At 37.0% G+C, this 22,206-nt stretch overlaps 2 protein-coding genes across 2 annotated transcripts in view; one reads left to right on the forward strand and one right to left on the reverse strand.

Moving 5' to 3' along the window:
• Positions 1–22,206, forward strand: part of ADGRV1 (adhesion G protein-coupled receptor V1) — a 503,549-nt gene that overhangs the window by 372,368 nt on the left and 108,975 nt on the right. The gene's annotated exons all lie outside the window — the stretch shown is intronic.
• LOC117025253 (developmental pluripotency-associated protein 4-like) lies at positions 4,762–5,981 on the reverse strand. Its single transcript, XM_033111094.1, has one exon. The coding sequence runs from the start codon at positions 5,979–5,981 to the stop codon at positions 5,100–5,102; it is 882 nt and encodes a 293-aa protein (XP_032966985.1). The 3' UTR covers positions 4,762–5,099.

Genomic DNA, 22,206 nt, shown 5'->3' on the forward strand with positions numbered 1-22,206 from the left:
TCCACCAGGGACTTCCCTGTCTACCTAGGGACATGCTAACTCTCCTGTAGCAGTAAGGGACATTGAGCTGAAAGGCAGGCTCTCAGATAAGATGGTTTGTTTCAGCTGATCTCTCAATGGGCTGCCGTAGGCAATAGACAAAGCCAAGAGCCATACTCTTTCCCCACCCTTTTGCTACACATTCATTTGGAATGGCAGCCTGCAAACCAGGACCATCATCATTCAGCAACAGTGAAAGGAGACCACAGTAACCACACATTTTCGTTTCTAGGATGGTCCATTGCATTTATTCCACTTACCTCCATTGATCACCCAAACAGGGAATTGAAACAAACTGTTTTAGTATTGTTGTTCCGCTGTGATTGGTCCAGGGACTCTGGCTGGATATACTGCTAAAAATAAGGCATGGTACATAGAAAAGCTCCGCAGGTTAGCTTCAACACACAGTAAAACACCTCAATTCTCAATCAGGTGGAGGTGATAAATTTGAAGGATTAGGCACATTATATGGAAGATACAATAACCAAGAAAATACTATCTAATAGCAATACTTAAGTTTTCACTACAAAGTGCTGCTATGAAGTACATACGATTATTATCATCTCCATTTTAGAAATAAGAAAACTGAGGCACCAAGCAATTTTATAAGACTTGTACAAGTCACACAACTAGCAAGTAGCTTAGCTGGGATGGAAACCTGCTCCAAGGTCAATGACTAGCCTACGGTTCTGTTAACCTCTGTGCCTTACAAATAAGATTTAACATTCACAAAAACTTGCGTTGCGGAAAACAGCGGGGACCGAGAAACTCAAGCGGCCCACAGAGATCAGGGAGAACACAGCTTTATTACGCCGGTGGGCTCAGCGGGATTGTTCCCAAAGACTGAGCACTTACTGGGGTCGGGAGCTTTGTTTTCTAGGGTTAGGCCTCTGGGTTTGGGGGGATTCGCGCCATTGCTATTGCGGCGCTAGGGATTGGTTAAATCTGGCCGGGGTGCCGGGGAGGTCCGTCCCTAACAGCTGTGATCGCTCAACACTGTTTTGACGGGAAAGCCTCTAACTGCTGTGCCCGCAGGAAAACTGCTCCAATAAGATATCTGGAACAGGGAGGGAGACGGGAAAGCTCCCAAGGCTGTGCTTGCAGGGAAACTGTCCCAACATTTGAAAGCATGATAGGTGTGATACCAGCAAATGAAATATAAAGTATTTCATTGGAGCAGGACATAAAACAACGGCCTTTAAAAATAAAGCAGTCAAAGATTATTTGACCTCTTTGTTGCTTTGTGAATATTAACCAAAGTACTATTTTAAAATGCTGCAATTTAATTATTCAACGGTATTTTTTTCTATCTTGGTAAAATTCCCTATATTCCAACACGAGTCCTAATAAATGGACAATTTCAAGATTAAACCTCTGTGCTTGATATTGAGTAGCAGGAGGAAATAAGTATACACTGTTAACTAGGGGTGACTTTGGATTGGTGCCTCCTTGGATTTCAGTTAATGGAGGGAACGTGTTCAATGTTGAAGCTATTGAGGAGATTTAATAGCACTTTGAACATGAACATTCCTGAACTCATAGGTGCCACAGCCATCTGTGCTGAATGGATTTTAGAGGCTTGCCAAAAAGACCTGGCAGGTGAGAGATGAGGACATTGAAGGCCTCGGTAAAAATGCCAGTTATCACTAAGAATGTTTTCATAAGGACAAGTTAGCCTCAGCTCTTATAGTGATGAGGATAGGACCAAAAGTCCACTGGACTAGCAGCTATACCTCTTTCTGCCGTTACAAAGCTGACTGATTAGAGGAAAGGAACAATCTCTGTGCTTCATTTTCCAATCCATAAAACAATTAATGGACTAAATAATGGTTGCTAACCTCTGATAATCTAATAAGAGCTTAGAACTTTTTCTCAAGAAAGGTACAGACATAAATTTAATGAAGTTCTTGGTCCCTTAAACCTCATCATAGAACCTCAGTTAAAAACTTGATTAAATCTGACATTCTTTACAAAGACTACTTTGGTGCTTCTGTTAATTTGTAATGCTAACAAGTTAAGATACAGTGGGTGTATTTCCTTGTTTGTGAGCAAGGCAAAGCCAGCCCAGAATATAGAAAAATATGGGGACAGCATGAGAAAGGGGATCAAGAATTATTGGGCCACATAGAACAGATACTTCGGGGGAAGAATGAGGTCAGTGAAGTGAGAAGGCTCTCCTGTGGGCTGAGGACAAACTGGAGTGACTTGATAATGTTGCTTACAGGAAAGAAGGTGACAAGGTTTTAATTTTGCCTTCGTGTTTTATTATACTGTGCTTCATACATTGGTCCGTACTGTCCAGTCTATATCTCTTTAAGGAAAATCTTAGCATCGTTTGAGTTCTCTTTTCCACAGCAGAACTAAACCAGCAGCCAAAGATAAACAAGAAGCATTGCTTTTTCCGGTGTTGTACAATAGTAAGGCTCATTTATTGACAATATTGTGGGTGGTGTAAATACTGAATCTTACAGTGAATTTTTTTAAAGAGCCTGCTGGTTTTTAACCTTTACCAAGCTAGCGGACTTTCTTTTGTTGTTGATGGAATTTGCTTTCTAAATCAGGATTTCTTAGCTAACAGTCTTTGTGTTCTGGAAGACACAAGAGATCCACTTGCTACTCAGGTCCTCTTTTTTTGTTTTGTTTTAATTTTAAGTCTAAACCAACGAATGCTTGAATTTCAACTTTTCTCTGCTTTCGCTTCTCATAAAAAGAAGAAGAAAGCGATTTTTGAGTGAAGAATAGAGTTATACTTTATTTCCGCTTCTGAGTCTGTTTAGAACTATCTGGATCATGGTGTAGAAAAAGATTCCTACCAAAATCCATGAATCTATGAATAATTCCACTATTCCTCCTCTTTCTCATACCCAGCCATCTACATAAACCTAGATAGAAGGTCTGACCCCAAAGAACCTAGAGTTCCAGACAGAACTAAGTTCAGCATGGATTAAAGACCTTGTTTGTGCAGTTACATTTACAGAGATCTGCTTCACCATTCCTTCTCGATTGCTTATTTACTTGTGGCTCTATTTCCAAAAGACTTTAAGCTGACTCTGATATCCTTAAAGTCAGTTTTGGTATCCTTTCGTTTTGTACTCTGTCTCGTCCAATCCACCTCTTACCCCTGGGTTTATTCTCCTCATAACACCCATTTATATGTGACCAGACTCATCTAACACACCAGATCTTCCCTAACCATTGGTGATGCCTTGCTCTGCCCCAGTTTTAAGACATCTTTACCATCAAAATCCAGCCTCGTTAAACACCATCTGTTCCAGACTTAACCACATCACCAAACATGACTGAGCCAAAGTCAAAATGAAAACATAGAATTTTTTCTTTGGTGTTTTTCTTTTTCTTTTTTTAAGAAATATATGATAGGTACAGTTCAACTCCCCTTTCTATTTCTTAATATTATGAAAGTTAGTGTATATCCTTTCTATCCGTGTTTTTATACTCTCAGTGAAGTACACAGAGTTAATTTATATAAATGTAACTTTCTTTCTGCAATTTGTGTGTTTAATCAATATAATACGTTAGGGGTTATTCAAACACATAACATCAGTTCATTCATTTAAACTGTTCTCCTAGATGCTAAGGTATGAATATAATATAATTTATTTCTCCAATTTATTAGCTATCTATAGACAGACATGTAGATTTTCCCTAATTTTTTGTTGTTATCAACAGTAGTTCAGTGAACATATTTGCATATGCGTGTGTACAAAATTTCCTCTGGAACATACAACTAGAAATGAAATTGCTGAACTTGATGAAGGCACATCTTAAACTTTAGTAAATATTGACAATTGCTCTTGAAAATAGATGCAACAATTTATACTGCATCAGCCATGAAGGAGCATATCCCCACAGATTCACCAACATTTGGTACCTTGTCCTTCCAAAGAAGTGCCCATTTTCCTAATGGATTGTCTTTTTCGTACTGATTTGTAGTTTTTTCATGAGAGTAATCATTATCAATTAAATATGTTGAAAATATCTGTTTCTAGTCTATCCCTTTTCTTTTTCTGAGTATCAAATGGAATATTCAAGTTGATACCATTATATTAACTATTATTTTTCTTTAATACTTGAGTGTTTGTAGCTTACTGAAGAAATAATCTATCACAATATCATAACATAATCTCTTATATTGTCTTTTAAGATTTTTGAAGTTTTACTTTTCACATTTAGATATTTTACTCATCTGGAAGATATTTTTATGAGTGATATACAGTAAGGACCTATTTTTAAAAAATAATAACCAGTTGTCTCAGTACCACTTATTAATTTTTTTTTTTTTTTTTTTTGCCTTTTCACTTAATATTAACATTTATTTGCATACAAGTTTCCTAAATAGATGATCTTATATATACATTTTAAACATATGTATTTATGATTTAGAAGTAGACTCGAACATTTTTAATCAGTAAAAATGTACAAAACAATTACAAATGGAAACAATGACAAAGTACCCTGTGTTTTTATCCCAGAGACACATCATAGAAATTCAGGTTAAGAAAATTTAGAAAAATGTTGTGTTGTACATTAAGAACATGTTTTGGGGAGTGGAGAGAATTACAGCATTCCCTTTGTCTTAAAGCAGTTGAGTATGAACTAAGAAGGCAGCAGATCCCATAAAGACAGAATTCTGAGGTGGGGAATCCAACATGTGAGTGTAGTATTGTTTCACTCAACCTCTTAACAATGCTCAAGTTCCCACTTTAAAGAGCTGCTGAGGTCACTTCTATTTCAGAAGGATAATCATTTGATAGTATTGACTTTTTCTTATTATTAATCACAATGAATGATAATTTGTGAAATACTTCTCCACCTTAAAAACTTAAGACTCTGTATCCCGACAGACGAAGCAGCAGGCACTGTCGGGAGTCTGAGGGTAACATCTGCACCCACCAGCCTGTGTGTCCTCTTCTAAGCAGAAAGCATGGAGGGTGTGGAGCAGCCTGGAGTTCAGTGGTCAGTGGCATCATGGAGTTGATAGCAGTCTCTTTTCTATGGTTCATTAGAATCATAGCTGCATCCTTTATCCTGGCATTGTAGTCTCATTGAAGGCTTTTCATCAATACCTTATTCCTCTGAACACATTTTGGGCACAACATATTGTCCTCCAGGAACGGGGGTGGAAATTTGCTAGCAGGTAGCAAGAAGAGTGCACACACTCTCCCGTGTTTTTCAGGAACCCAGGTTTGCCCAGCATAAAACTGTAGCTGGACCCAACCCTCTTTATGTGCAGGAAGACTTCGCCCATGGACCACACACCACCTGACACTAGAAGCCTCTTGTGGTGATTCCTCTGCCTCCATCTTCCCAGCTCTGGCTGCAATTCTGGTCCAGGAAGCAAACACAGCATCTGGGGGGGAAGTTGTCATGACAACCTTGTCCAGTCCTTCAAGAGCAGGCATCCCTTCCTCAGGGGGAGCAGTCACTTTAGAAGGATCAGAATTTTCCAGAGTCATTTCCCACTTTTCCATCTTTAATTTTCTTTGTGTTGTGGTCAATATCTTGGCCTCTGCTGATGTGACAGGAATAACCTTTTGATGAGGGTAAGCATGTTCGCAGAGTCGCCTATATGCTTCCAATTTCAAGCCTTTGGTGCCCAGATTTAATTGCTGGCACCAGGCCCTCACGATGTCTCGGTGAACCAGGTTTATGGGTGGCAGTTTAGAGGGCAACGGAGGAACTGGTATCTTCTTCCGAAGTCTTATTTTTTTATTGTCTTGTGCCATGTTTTGTGGATAGGAAGCTTCATCCTCTTTCATGGACCTTTCTCGTTTGGTTCCCTTCCCTGAGTTTCTTTTTGTACTTGGTTCACCAACTGCCTGCTGTTTCTCTTCAGCTTCTACTGAGAGAGGTTGGAATTTGCAAGTCTTTTTTTTCTCCTTTGACTTCTTTGAGGAGTTTTTGTTGCCTTTTGCATTCTCCATACTCAAAAAAGAAGTCGAGGTTGATATAAAGAAAATCTTACTTCTCTCAGTACCACTTATTAATTTATTACATTTTCCCCCATTTATATATCATACTAAAATTCCCATTCACATGTTGTGATAGGCTCTTTTTTTTTTCCATTTGTTTATTCCTATACCAACACTATACTTTTTTATTTTTTTATAACACTATACTCTTCTAAATGTTATATATTTCTCCTTTAATCTGTTAATGATGAGGCTATGTTGATAGATGTCCTTATGTTAAGCTTCCTTTGGATAAATCTTACTTTGTTTTAGTCCACTCTTGGTTTCAAATTACCAGTATTTAATTTAGATTTTTTTCATGCATATTCATAGATAAGATTGGTTTAACATGATTATCATATATTTATGGTCTTTTAGTATCTAAGTTATGGTACTATCAAAAAATTAGGTGGACAACTTTCGATTTTATGATACGATTCATGTAAGAGTGAGTTATCTGTTCTATAAAGGTTTGTTGAACACTTACCTATAAGCCTTACTGACCTGCACACATGGAGTGAGTTTTGACTCCAATTCCTTTAATAGTTTTTGGTATATTCCTGTTTTGTATTTTTAGTTAATCACTTTTGAATTTTTTTCCTAGAAAATTGTTTATTTCATCTAAGTATTCAAATTTGTTACCATGAAATGCTTCACATTATTTTCTTATATCTAAAGTTGTATCCCTCTTTTCATTCTGAATGTTGTTTTTCTGCCTTTTTTCTTTTTATGATCGGTGAAGCCAGTTATTGTGTCTTTTCAAAGCAGTAGCTTTTTAACAATTATATTTCATTCATGTAATCAATAAATTTCATTCAGTAACTGCTGTATGCCACATTCTGTTCTATTGTGATGGGAAGACAAAACAAAACAAAAAGAAGAGTGAAAAATAAGTAGAGCTTACATCCTTGTTCTTGTGGAGCTTACGAGGCAGAGACAAATAAAAAGCAAACATAAAATATAATTAGTAATGTGGGATATTATAAGAACAGAAATGCTATAAAAAAAATGGAGCTGAATCTACAAGTGCTATGGGGTGTGAAGGGGGCATGTGGGTTGCAATTTTAAAGAAGGTGTGCAGGAGAGGTGTTATTGAGAAGATGAGGTTTGAGCAAAGATTTAAAGGAGGCAGGGAAGTTAGCTATATGGAGATCTGGGAAGGAATATTCTTGGCAGAGGAAAAAGCCAGTGCAAATGTCCTAAGGCGTGAACACACCTGGTATGGCTGGGGATTGCAAAGAGGCCAGTGTGGCCCAAGTAGAGTGAGTGAGAGAAAGGAAAAAGAAGTTGGAGAAGCAAATGAGTGTAATGACTGTGGCTTTACACTGAGAGGCCTGTGGAGGAATGAGATGATCTGATTGACAGTTTCAAATACAAATAGAAGCATAGTGGAGACCTTAGGAGGCAATTGTAATAACAGAGGCAAGAGACAATGGTTACTTGGCTCAAGGTGGTAGCAATTCGGATGCAGAGGTGAAGTTGAAACCATCTCTTTCCCTGCTGTTTTTCTTTGTTTCTATTTCACCAATGTTGGCTTGTATCTTTATTATTGTCTTCCTTCTACTTTCTTTCATTGAGTAATTACCCACTTTTTTCTTATCTGTATTGTTCTATTAATTATAATAAGGTTTAGCGTGTAGAAATTCTTAACCAACTTCAGTTTTGTAATAACTTGATTTTGTATATAAATAACAAAATTTTTCAATTCTTTAGCTTTTAAATTTTTTAAAAAAATTTGTTTAACATTTGGTTAATGCTCCTAAGAACATGGAAAGGTGAGATTTTTCTGTACTGTAATTTCCCAAAATGTAGCTGGAAGACCAAGTGCAGAGTAGGCCGGAAGCTTACCCAAACGTTTTTCTGAGGCTTTTGAAAAACCAGTCAAGGTCAGTCTAAATACAAAACATATTACAGTTCAATACAAGAAGATCTGGATTGTAAACTTTAAACCAGTTAAAATCTGAATAACATATTGGAAGAATCTGCCCCAATAGATGACAGCAGTGGAACAAGATTTTCTGAACATTTGAAGAGAGAATCAAGAAGGATGACGTGTAGATTAATATCAATTACTCTGTTTTTGAGGAAAGGATGCCTTCTAGGACTTTTATTTATCAAGTACTGTGTCCTCCCAGGGTCACCCTTCCACATCATGGTTTTGAGAGCGTGGCCTGATTCCCTATCACAGTGCCCTCACCAGAACTTCCAGGGAAACTGGTGCCTTGGATTCCTATGTTCCTCCTATTCTTTAGCCCCCATTCTGTATCTAGCTTCTTTCACATATTTTCTTCTTTCTCTCTTTTATCAATATGGACATGACACAGACTCCTTTTGCTTTTTTGTGTCCTGCCCAATTCTACAAGCACAAGGCAAAGCGGATAGCAGACAAAACAGTATAATGGACATGTTGCTTGGCATGCTTATTTTTAAAGCTTCCCCTGTCACCTGCAACATAATAGAGGCTTTCTCAGTGGCTCTATTTCTTCATCCAGCCTTTTCCTCTTCCGTCTCTCAGCCTGCTATATGTTCCTGTCCTCCACCCATTTTTATGTCTTCAGCTCTCACTGTCACTCTCCTGGGCTGCCCTTGGAAAGGAGCCAGTTTTTTTCTCACTTTCTTTGGAAGGGCCAATTAACTTTCCCTTGGTCTCATCTTTTCTTTCTCTTGTGTCCCATGCATTTACCTGCCAATGGACTATTTAGTTTTCTTAAACAAATTGTTTTCTTAAGAATAATTCTGTTTATCAGATTTAGAAATAATATATATATTTTTTCTTTCCCAACATATGTTTTAGAAACATGCTACAATTTTTTGCTTGACCACAATTTTCTGAAATACTTTGACAACCTCTGGTTTTGTTAAATAATGGAATTTTTAAGAGTGTGAGTAATAAGTTGTTTTTATTTTTTATTTATATTATTAAATAGCCCCATTCAGTTAGATCAGATAAGTAACACACCAAGACCAATATGTAACAGCAAAAGGAATCCCAAAAGACCTTTCATTTTTAATCAAATTGAAAAGCCTGCATAGGTTAGAAATCAAGATCATAGATAAATTCATATATCTGCTGGTTCAGTTTCAAATCTTTCTCCATCACTTCCTATCTATATGACCTTGGGCAAGTTATTTAACCTCTCTGCTCTTCAGTTACGTGATCTGTAACATCTAATAATGACAATAGCAATAAGAGTACCTACCTCATCAGTATTGTAATAAATGAAGCTCTTAGAAAAATTCCTGGCACTAGTAAGTACCATATACACATATTAGATAAGATTCACATACACCACACACATTATCTCAAAAACTTGATAATGAAAATATGAGATAAAAAAGGAGGCTGACAGATGAGGATTTCAGATTAAGTATCACAGATAATCTGACATTTAAAATGTACTTAATGAAGAAATCATTATCAATTTATTCTAATATACACAAAATCTGAAACATTCACAATGAGGTAAGCCATGCACACTTAAATGGTTCTCAATGTATTTTTTTTGGCCCGCTGGAAAATCTGATAAAAGCAATTGACTCATTTCAAGAACTATGCTAAAATAACAGCATTTACCTAGTGGATTCACAGTGCCCGTGAAGCCCATCCTTCTATTTCAAGTAAAGAAGTCATAGTTTAAGATTTTCTGGGAGGAAATCATATGCAAAAAATAATTTTTTTTTAATATTAAAGATTACAAAGGATAGTTGACCTCCTTTTTGTCAGGAACTCCAATGGATCTGAAATTTTACCCTTCTTGCTAGCAAACAAATTGGCCTGCCACAGTTTCATAGATAGTGGCAGGAGAATTCTGGGTCACAAACAAAGTAACTGTAATACTCAAGATACAGCAAGCAGCACAGTTCATATTCCCATCAGCTCCCCTTGCCCCCCAAGACCCACAGGGGCAGTGCAGAGCAGCCTAAGTGGATGCTGTGCACAGAGTGGATTTGCATCACAGCTGAGGAGCCTGGAGCTTAGGAAACCCCCATCTTTTACAATGGGCTGCAAGCAAACCTATCTGATCTATGCACTGGAAGGACACATTATTATTATTATTATTATTATTATTATTATTATTGAGGTATAATTGACATACATTATGTTAGTTTCAGGTGTATGGCATAAAGATTCAATATCTTTATACATTGCAAAACAGTCATCACCTAAGTCTACTTAACATCTGTCACCATATACAGAGGGTGCCAAAATGCAAAAAAAAAATGTATACACATTTTAAGAAAGGAAAACTATTAAAATTGTAATACTCAATATATACCGATAACAAAACATAAATGCAAGTCATGTTTGACTTCTGCAATTACAAGTGGTGCTCAAAGTGGTTACCATCAGCGTCCAGACACTTCTGATTAGGGCGAACTACTGCTTAAGCAACATTGACCAAAGTGTCTACATGTGTACATTTTTTTGGCACCCCTGGTATAGTTACAAATTTTTTTTCTTATGATGAGAACTTTTAAGATTTACCATCATAACAACTTTCAAATATACAACACAGTATTATTAACTGTGGTCACCATGATGGATGTTACATCCCTATGACATTCATTTTATAACTTGAAATTTGTATCTTTTGACCACCTTCACCAATTTCACCCACTCTCCCATCCCCCACTTCCGACAATCACGTCTGTTAATCTGTTCTCTGTATCTATCTATGAGCTTGCGTTGTATTTTTTGTGTGTTGTTTTGTGTTGTTGGTAATGGTGGCTTTTGGGTTTTAGTTTTGTGGGAGTTCTTTTGAGTCCACATATAAGTGAGATCATGTGGTATTTATCTTTCTCTGTCTGACTGATTTCACTTAAAATAATACCCTCAAGGTCCATCCTTATTGTTGAAAATGGCAACTTTTTTTTTTTTAAAGATTTTATTGGGGAAAGGGAACAGGACTTTATTGGGGAACAGTGTGTACTTCCAGGACTTTTTTCCAAGTCAAGTTGTTGTCCTTTCAGTCTTAGTTGTGGAGGGTGCCGTTCAGCTTCAAGTTGTTGTCCTTTCAGTCTTAGTTGTGGAGGGAGCAGCTCAGCTCCAGGTCCAGTTGCTGTTGCTAGTTGCATGGGGCGCAACCCACCATTCCTTGCGGGAGTTGAACCGGCAACCTTGTGGTTAAGAGGACGCGCTCCAACCAACTGAGCCATCCAGGAGCTCAGCGGCAGCTCAGCTCAAAGTGCCGTGTTCAATCTTAGTTGCAGGGGGCACTGCCCACCATCCTTGGTGGGACTCGAGGGCTTGAACTGGAAACCTTGTGGTTGAGAGGCCACTGGTCCACGTGGGAATCGAACCAACAGCCTTCGGAGTTAGGAGCATGGAGCTCTAACCGCCTGAGCCACCGGGCCGGCCCCAACATTTTATTTTTTATAGTTGAATAATACTCCATTGTATGCACATACCACATTTTCTTTATCCATTTATTCACTGATGGACACTAAAGTTGTTTCCATATCTTGACTATTGTAAATAATGCTGCAGTGAACATGGGGGTGTATATATCTTTTCAAGTTAGTGTTTTCATTTTATTCAGATAAATATCCAGAAGTGGAAATTCTGGATTATATGGTAGTTCTACTTTTTTTTTTTTTGAAGACCCTCCATACTGTTTTCCATAGAGACTGTACCAGTTTACATCCCAACCAACAATGCACAAGGATTCCCTTTCTCCACATCCTTGCCAGCACTTGTTATTTTTTTATTTTTGTGATAATAGCTATTCTAACAGGTCTGAGGTGTTATCTCATTGTGGTTTTAATTTGCATTTCCCTGATGATTACTGATGTTAAACACCTTTTGATATACCAACTGTCCATCTGTATGTCCTCTGGAAAAATGTCTGTTTAGGTCCTCTGTCATTTTTAAATTGGATTGTTTGTTTTTTGCTCTTGAATTGTATGATGGCTTTATATATTTTGGATAATAACCCTTTATCAGATATATGATTTGCAACTATTTTTTCCAATTCAATAGGTTGCCTTTTCATTTTGTTGATGATTTCCTTTACTGTGCAGAGGTTTTTTTTAGTTTGATGTAGTCATACTTGAATTTTGAATTTGTTGCTTTTGCTTTTGATATCAAATACAAAAAAAAAATCATCACCAAGACCTAAGTCAAGGAGTTTACCACCTATGTTTTTTCTAGTCATTTTATGGTTTCAAGTCTTACATTCAAGTCATTAATCCATTTTTAATTAATTTTTGTGTTTGATATAAGACAGTGGTCCAGTTTTATTCTGTTGCCTGTCTGTGGCTGTCTAGTTTCTCAACACCATTTATTAAGGAGACTGTCCTTTCCCTATTGTATATTCTCAGCTCCTTTCTTGTAAATGAATTTATCTTATATGTGTGGGTTTGTCTCTGGGCTCTCTATTCTCTATTCTGTTCCATTGGTCTATGTATCTGTTTGTATACAAATACCATACAGTTTTGATTACTATAGCTTTGTAACATAATTTGAAATTAGGGTGTGTGATACCTCCAGCTTTGTTATTCTTTCTCAAGATGACTTCGGCTATTTGGGGTTTTTTGTGGCTCCATGAAAGTTTTAGGATTATAGGACACATCTTTATTACACTAGACAGTAAACAGATCTGCCCTCTGCTTCATACAGAAGCACTATTTCTATCTTTCAAGGCTTTCTGTTCATTCTTGTAAAGATAATCCAAAACAAAAGCTGTCAGTGCCTCTGCTTGCAAGCTATGCAGAAACAGAGATCAATGGAAAACTATCTCCCAAAATGTGTCCCTTCAAGTCAGGAGGGAAGGATAATGTCATGTGTTAGTTGGAGAGGGGAAATAATGTTATTTATATGGATAGATAATTAATAGGAATAATAAAGGAATAAGATAAACATAGTGATTGCCTTCAGGAAGCTTACAGGCTTTAAACAGATAAGCCTTAAAATGATTAATTGCAATTTAGATAAATTCCACCATAGGAAAGTAAATGGATTTATGAAATTATATATTGGAAAGACTTGATGTAGTTTATGATGTCAAAGAAGGTATTCCAGAGGAAATAACATTTGAAAACCAGCAATTATTAGTTTAAGAGTAAAGAATATAATGTTCAAGTAGAAGGGTGATGAAAGAAGCCTACATTATTGAAGGAACAAGAAGGCCAGTATTGCTAGATCAGAGTAAGGTAAGCAGGGACCAAATTGGATTTTGGTCTTGATCCTGATTTCAGTGCACAATCTCTGAAGGGTTAAGCGAGAGTGTGTCCTGTCTTCTAGTCAAGATGATGGAGTAGGTAAATGCTGTGTTCGCCTCCTCCCATGACCACATCAAAATTACAACCAAATTATAGAACAACCACCCTTGAGAACCACCTGAACACTAGCTGAAAAGAACTCTTATTATAACTAAGGATATAAAGAAGAAGCCATTTTGAGACTGGTAGGAATAGCGAAGACACAAAACAGGCTGAGTCAGGAGGGATATCTTGGCTGTGGAGATCCCCTTTGAGGAGCAAGGGGTCCCAGACCCACACTAGGCTCCCCAGCCCAGATCACCAGTGCCAGGAAGAGGAGTCCCCACATCTGGCTATGCAAAGCAGTGAGGATTTCATCTGGTGAGACAGGGGGCTGGAAACCCAGGCTTCTTCTTAGAGGACCCATGCACAGACACAGTCACCGATGGATTCACTGGCTCTGAGATATTGTGGTAGGCAGTAGCTGAAAAGAACCAGGAGAGGACATACTGGGGAGAAACTGAACTGTCTGGCTACAGAGTGAGGGGTGGAGGGGCAGCTCTCTCTGCCATTGTGTTCCTTTGTTGAGCTCTCCCCCCACAGAGCCATCAGGCAGGCACCATTGTTCCCTTGCTGAGCCCTCCCCAAACCCAGCTTGCAGGCCTACCCAGGCACGAAATCTGAGTCTCCATCAGACTCGCCCTACACTGGTGATTCGCTGAGAACCCTCGCCACCCAACTCACACGCAGACCTGATCCTTTTTCAGCAGCTGATACTCACAAGTGGCTGGCTTCCACCAGTGCTGCAAATTTCCCTAAAATCTCTGAAAGCTACAAACCTCAAACAAACAGTAGCTGGCTTCAGTGTGCCCTGTACCTCCTGTACCCAGCCTGGCACTAGTGGTAGCTGGTCTCGGTTCACAGCGTAGCCTCTCCCAGATGCCTCTAAGCCCAGCAAAGGCAGCTACCAACCACAGATCATTTTGTAGCTCCTACAAAGTGGCCCCGGTCTGGGCACAGGCAGTGGCTCACTTGGGCCTGCACTGGAGCCCCTCCCAAACCAACACATCTGGTGACTGGCTTCTGACAATACCTGAACACCACCTAATTAGCTCCACAAACAATACACTTAAAGGGTAGACTCAGCAAGCATCAGAGCCCTGCTAGAGCGAATCCCACTTGTGAGGTCAACCCTCACACAACAGCTCATCCACTGTAGTCATGGCCAGTCCCCACAGCCAGTCAACCTGAGATTCACTTCAATGCATTGATATGCCAACCACAATCACAGCTCAACTACAACAGGAAAGCACACACAGCCCACACAAGGGACACTCCTGGAGGCCCCAGCTCCTGTGACCAGGGGGACTGGGCCACTGGGCCCCTCAGGACACTGCTATGGGAGACATAGCAGATCTACCTAATGCATAAAAACAAACACAAAGAGGTAGCCAAAATGAAAAGACAAATGTGTCCCAGATGAATAGGACAAAAGTACAGAATAAGAAATAAACAAAATAAAGGCAAGCAGTGTTACAAGAATACAAAGTTTAAAACATGGGTTATAAGGATGCTCAATGATCTTAGTGAGAACTTCAACATAGATACAGTAAACATTAAAAAGGACATAGAAACCATAGAAAATAACCAGTCAGAAATAAAGAATACAATAACTTAAATGAAGACTACTTTAGATGGAATCAACAGCAGGTTACATGAACCTGAGAATTGAATCAGAGATTTGGAAGACAAGGTAGCAGAAAGCACCCAATCAGTACAGCAAAAAGAAAATAATAATTAAAAAAATGAGGATATCTTAAGGGACCTCTGCAACAACGTTAAGTATACCAACATTCACATCACAGGTGTCCCAGAAGGAGAAGAGAGAGAGCAAAGTATTGAAAAATCTATTTGAAGAAATAATAATGAAAAACTTCCCTTTTCTGACAAAGGAAATAGTCAACACAAGTCTAGTAAGTGTAGAAAGTTTCAAAGAAAATGAATCCAAAGAACACCCAGCAAGACATGTCATAATTAAAATGCCAAAGTTTAAAGACAAAGAGAGGATCTTAAAAGCAGCAAAAGAAATGCAGTTGGATACAAGGGAGCTCCTGAAACACTGTCATCTGATTTCTCAACCGAATCTTTGCAGGCACAGAGGGGTTGGCACAAAATCTTCAAAGTGATGAAAAGCAGGGACCTACAACCAAGATTATTCTATCCAGCAAAGCTGCCATTTAGAATTGAAGAACAGATAAAGAGCTTCCCAGACAAGAAAAAGCTAAAGGAATTCATCACCACCAAACCAGTATTACAAGAAAGGGTAGAGGGATTTCTTTAAGAAGAAGAAGAAAAAAATCAAAAATAAAAATAATAAAATGGAAATAACTAAATACCTATCAATAATTACTTTAAATGTAAGTATATTAAATGCTCCAATCAAAAGATACAGGGTGGCTGATTGGATAAGAAAACAAGATCCAAGTGTCCATCAATAGATGGTAGGATAAAGAAGATATGGTACATATATACAATGGAATATTACCTAGCCATAAAAAGGAATCTAATTTTACTATTTGTGACAACATCAATGAATCTAGATGGTATAATGCTAAGTGAAATAACTCAGACAAAGAAAGACAAATACCGTTTGATTTCACTTGTTTGTGGAATCTATAAAACAAAATAAATGAACAAACAAAACAGAAACAAACTTACAGATACAAAGAACAAATTCATGGCTGTCAGGTGGGAGGGGAGTTGCGAGTCTGGGGGTGGGAAAGGTGAAGGGATTAAGAAATACAAATTGATAGATACAAAATATTCATGTGGATGTAAAGTACAGCATAGAAAATATAGTCAGTTGCAACAATTATGTATCATGCCAGGTTGGTACTACACTAATTGGGGAGACCACTGTATATATTGTATAAATGTCTAACTACTATGCTATACACCTGAAACTAATATAAAATAATATTGAATGTCAACCGTAACAAAAAATATTTTTTAAAAAAATCATGGGGATGTACAGTACAGTATAGAGAATATAGTCAATAATGTTATGGTTATGTATAGTGTCAGGGGGTACTAGACTTATCGGAGAGATCACTTCGTAAGATATATAAATGTCTCACCCCTATGCTGTATACCTGAAACTAGTATAATATTGAATGTCAATTGTAATTGAAAAATTAAAAAAAAAACTAATAATGAAAATAAAAAAGAGAGAATGTGCCCTTATTATATTTGCATTTTTAAAAGGCTCCCCTCCCCATTGTTATATAAGAAACAGGTTGTAAAGGAAAGGTGAATGTTGACAATGGAGTTCAAAATTTATTACCATAAGCCAGGCAAGAGGTGATAATGATCTGATCCATAGACAGTGGCAGTGTAGACGAAGAGAAATGAATGGATTAAAAAAATATGTATAAAGTATAGTTGTCAGGCCTGGGTGATTGATTTGATTTAGAGGGAGAAAAAGAAAGCCATGGACGATTCTCAGATTTCTGGCATGGGCAACTGCACAGGCATAATGCCTAGAAGGAATTAACTGGCCTCTTGGGGATTTATCTCATAAATTCACTTCTATTTCAGTGACAGCAAGCATTTTAGATATATACACATAAGGAATCTGATTCTCTCCAGAGCTCTAAGAACTAACTTTGGTGCCGATGAAAGATGAGCTGTAGGGAACTGAGATGTCACACATACCTCCTAACCTCCATAGATTGCTCTTTTTTGCTTGAATTCAATGAAGAAAGTATGCCGTTATGCGATCCGTTGGTAAAAAGTTACACCTCACAGTTTCCTACCAGTATGATACCTTCCAAACTGTACAATTTAAATTAGGGTATAATGCCATCATTAATGTTCCCTAAAATCCCAATAGTTAATTCTGAGGCTGATGTTCCTTCTTCATGTTGCCTTACTGCCCACAGACATTCTGAATAATGTAGTAAAGTGCAATCATATCAAATATGTACTGAACCTGATGTTCACAATGTATAAGTTATTTAGAATTAAGGAATGCCTAGAAACATCTTTTTGAAGTATTTAAAATGTGATTGACAAAAATTCAATTCAAACTAGCATAAGAAATCATATAGCTCATGTATATAAAAACCTTCAGAGCAGGGTAGGATTCAGGCAGTTCTGAATACAAAAATGTCATCAGGGTTCTGTCTCACTCTGTGACTCACCTGTAGTTCCTTTGTTACTTTCATAACTGAGCAGGCTTTCTCCATGAGGCAGGAAAAGAAGCCATTGGCAGCTCTTAGCCTACATGGTCCCTCTGGCTTCCCAGTGGAAAAGTGTGTTGCTTTCCCACCATAGAAACAGAAGAAGACTCTGAGTCATTACCCATCTCTGAACCACTCTGTGTGGCCAGAGGATGAAGCACTGACTGTCCAATTAGAAAGGATTCAGAAGAGTTCTATGAAGATGAGTAATGGGTAAAAAATAAAATTTAAAAATCAATAAATATGTACATAGTGCTTTGTCTGAAAAATAATGCCTTTTTAGGAGGATAATAGATGTAAAATTATTGCCATAATAAAAGGGAAAGTTAATACTATATAACATATATATGTGTGTGTGTGTGTGTATATATATATATACACACACACACACACATATGTATATGGTATTATAGTATTTATATGGTTCTATATTTATATGGTATATATATATACACACACATATATATTTCAAATTCAGAAAAAAAATGGCTTTTTAAAAAATATTTACTCATGATAAAACAATAAAAGAAGTTTGAGTAGAATCATGAAACATTTGGATTAGATATAGGGAAATTTGGAAGTGTTGGAATGAATTAGGTGCCTTCCGAGGAATCTTTTAAATTGAGTTCCTTATATGTTTGACTGGTGGGGGCTCTAAGTTGCTCAGAGTCAGAGTGACCAGTTAGATAGTTATAGGCTTCATAGGGGCAGGAAACACATGCTGTGCAAATTTATATCTTAGGTGCCGGAGCACAGTAGACTCAAATATTGGCTGAGTGAATGTGTGCTGATACTAATTTATGTATACACTCAATTTTTAATCATTTGTGAATGGAATCTGTTTTGTGGACCTACCAAACAAATATGTTGTCATAATACATAGCAGGGTCCTAGATTGCCAGTTTTCTAGCTACTGCATTTTCAGTGAATAGAAGCTAGATATGTTATTAATCCAAGTAAAAGATTAATGACAATGTAATACTGACATAATTTGCAATTATCTGCAGTTTGGGATCATCTGGTCCATTGTCTCCATTTATTATTATTATCAACTAAGTGTTCATTTTAGCAGTAATTATGAAAGATGGAGTTTATTAATATCATAAGTTATACTAAATAATAAAAAACCACATGGTCATAGCACCTTTGTGAATAGACTCAATGTTGAATCTAGGTCAAAATATGGAATTGAGTGGTAGGATTTAGGTTCAGCAAAGAAACTTCTACCGTGGGCCATCTTCTACTGTGTTTCCCTGAAAATAAGACCTAGCTGGACAATCAGCTCTAATGTGTCTTTTGAAGCCATAAATTAATATTAGACCTGGTGTTATTTTACTATAATATAAGACCGAGTCTAATATAATATAATGTAATGTAATGTAATATAACCGGGTCTTATATTAATTTTTGCTCCAAAAGACACATTAGAGCTGATTATCTGGCTAGGTCTTATTTTCAGGGAAACGCAATATAATGCCTAACGACTCCTTCTATAGTCATCTCATTATTTAAGTGATAATGCGACTGAGGCCTAGCTGTGTTGTAACTTGCCCAACGTGAAATAACCTCTATATGGCACAACCTGATCTAGAAAAGGAAAATTTCCTGAAGCCAGATGTTAGTTTTCAGAAGCCGTATCTTAATTATTAATTTTAATTGGTTAATATAATCTCTACCTTAATTTAGTCATGAGACTTCATTGATTTGCAATTTTCTTTTTAATCATTCTCTGACAACACATTCACATAAGAGTGTAAACACGTGCTTAATATGTTTGTTTCCCGTTTCTTTTACGTAAAAGGACACAGTACATTTGGGAGAACTTAAGTGATGATTAAAATTAGCTGTCCATTAGGACATAGTTTTAAGGATGAAGAAACATAGAAGTTATTTAACTGCTTCACAGAGGTTTTAAGCTTGCGGCTCTTAGTTTTACTGATTTACCTGTGATCTAATTGCTCTAATCCATACACCCTGGCACAAGAAGAGATGCTTGTCCAGTTCAAAGATGATCTCACCAAGTTATGCCTAAATGTCTCTGAAAGCAGTTAATACAGTAGGAAAGGATTATGCTTTGCTACAGTCTTTTTTATTTTAAATAATAAAAAAATCCAGAAGTCATGCAGTTGGGAGTCACAATAAATGACAGTGAATTATAATAAATAGCAGTATAGTTGGTATATAAAAAAAGAATAATAACACTTCCTATGGCCACAAAGTAAGCCAGTTTATTTCATTCAGAGTTGGGCCAGAGTTGCACATCACAAGACATGTCTACTGCCTTGGATGTTGAAACAAATGTGCCATTGCTTAAGCCTGATACATTTTGGGTTTTAGCCAATCACATTGCAGAGCCCTATCTTTAAATATTAAATCAGGATAATTAAATCTGAATAAAATTTCAGTATTAGAAAACACAGCTGTCTTTAAAAAATAATACCCTACACATTAGCAAACAATCTCTGTCCTGTTTCCTTTATGCAGTTCTCAAGTTATGTATGTCAGAGCTTTAACAGACTTGTACTTGTAGAGCCACAAATGGGAGGCACCCTAGAAAGCAGCCTCCATGATGGTTTTACATGTGATTCTGAGTGCTGAAAGAGTTCACTGTTTTGCTCCAATTCTTTATTGAGATCCTTAAAACTTGATTTCTGGCTTTTTTTTTTTTTCTTTTCCTTCCCAAGAGAACAAATAAGCTATAGTTTGAGTCAGTAGTAACCCCAAGCATTTTTATTAATGTGTGCTCAGCAACAGCCTGAGCCTTGTATGGTTGTTTTATCCACAGTTCACTGTGTATCTATAACTTCCTGTTCACCATCTGGGAAAACCAGATGTGACACTTAGGAAAAGCACCAAAGTTCTATCTCTGCTTCATTATTTCAGATGCAATCAAAGAAGTAAACCTATGGTATATTCTTGGCTATAATACAGTAGAGTTGTCCATAGTCTGAACACAAGTTGATCTGTGTTTATTTTCTTCCAGAGGAATCTCTATTCCAGATATAGTTCTGTTAAGTATTATATTGGCTCAAGCAGATAGATCTTAATTTTTTTTCAAATCAAAGCTAATATCTTTATCTCTTTATAGTAGTACTCTTTGAAGCTCTAGAAATTCTTGCTACAACTTTTTTTATAAGAAGACATTGCTCAGTGCCCAGCTCCAGCAGCCCTCTTGTTTAGAGAGGTGGTGTAGTGCAGTGGTTAGAGAAGGGGACTCTGGAGCCAGACCCACTACTTAGGTTCAAACTCTGGTTCTGCCTTTTCCGAGAGTTTAACCTTGAATGACTTATTTAACCTCTCTGTGCCTTGACTTAAGAGTGCTGTGAGGATTAAATGAGTTATTCTATTCATTCTGTTCTGCTGCTACTGAGAAGTATGCTTAGCACTTAGTTAATAACACTTATGTGTCAGATATTTTTACAGCTGTTCCTACTCAAAGCCTTTGCACTTGTACTTCTATCCGGAATGTTCTTCTTTCAGACATTGGCATGACATGCTCTCTCACTTCAGATGTCACTCCTCAGAGAGGTCTTTCCTGACTATCTTTTTCACTCTCTATCCCTAGTCACCAGCTTTATGGTTTTATAGCCCTGATCACCAGCCAATATTGTTTTATATTCATTTCATATTTCTAACTCTGTTTCTTCAAAAAAATGTCATCTTGGTAAAGTCTTTCATTTAGCACTATCCCTAGAGTCTAGAACAGTATCTGGTATGTACACAGTAGGTGCAGGTGCTCAACAAATATTTGGTGACTGAATATCTGAAGAAATTATCATGAAAGTATATTTACATTAGAATGTATTTGTATAGATACAGGAATCTTTATATCAGAACTCCCTAGAGACAAAATAATCACAATTACTCCAAAATGAACTCGATCCTGGTTTTAGATTATGTTTGCAATGAATTGAAAAGCACTAAGCTTATACCCAACATTTAAAAGTGTCTTTAGTGATTCAGAACATAAGCCTGACTTTTTAGTTTGACTTCTCAAAGTTAATTTTGTTTTCAATATATGACATTTAACATACACTTGAAACAGGGAAGGAAAACAGTACAAGTTCAAAGATTTAAGACGTTTTTTCACGCACAAAGATGCAATGCTTTCTATTACAGGTAAAGAAGGAGTTTTTAAAGTAATAATCACATAGTATGCAATTTTTTAGGATTACTATTGAAAGCAATTTCTCATTTTCAGTTTTGAATAATTCAACAAAGAATTGTTAAAGCTATTGCTTTGCTTTGGAACATACCTCAGGGTGAAATAACCAAAGGCTTTTTAAGCAGGTTAGATTAAAAACAAACAAACAAAAAAACGAGATGTCAGAAAAATGGAAGACCTCCTAAACCACACCAGAATTATACTTGCTTTGATTTTGTTGTTTCAATATTTTCAAATGAAAATAAATTGACTTTGCCTTTTGAAATCTCATTTAAGTAGAGACTGGCAGTGCCACAGAGATAAAAGAACAAATATTTCTTGTTTCTTAAGCCTTCATCGTGTGCCAATATGTAAACTGAAGCTCTGTTTTGAAAAGCTTTTTGGTGCAGTAAGACACAAAAACAATAAAAGATCAGTAAATCATTAGTGATACAGAAATTCAGATGAAGGAAAAATCATTGTGATGGACACCATCAGAGAAAGACTTGAGGAGAGGTTCTTTAGCCAGGCATTAAAGGATGAAAAACATTTTACTAGTTAGTTTAGAAGGCAGGGAGGACATCTGTGCATGAAGCATATAGCCTGAGCAAAA

The sequence above is a fragment of the Rhinolophus ferrumequinum genome, chromosome 7, assembly GCF_004115265.2.
Source record: "Rhinolophus ferrumequinum isolate MPI-CBG mRhiFer1 chromosome 7, mRhiFer1_v1.p, whole genome shotgun sequence".
Lineage (NCBI taxonomy): Eukaryota > Metazoa > Chordata > Mammalia > Chiroptera > Rhinolophidae > Rhinolophus > Rhinolophus ferrumequinum.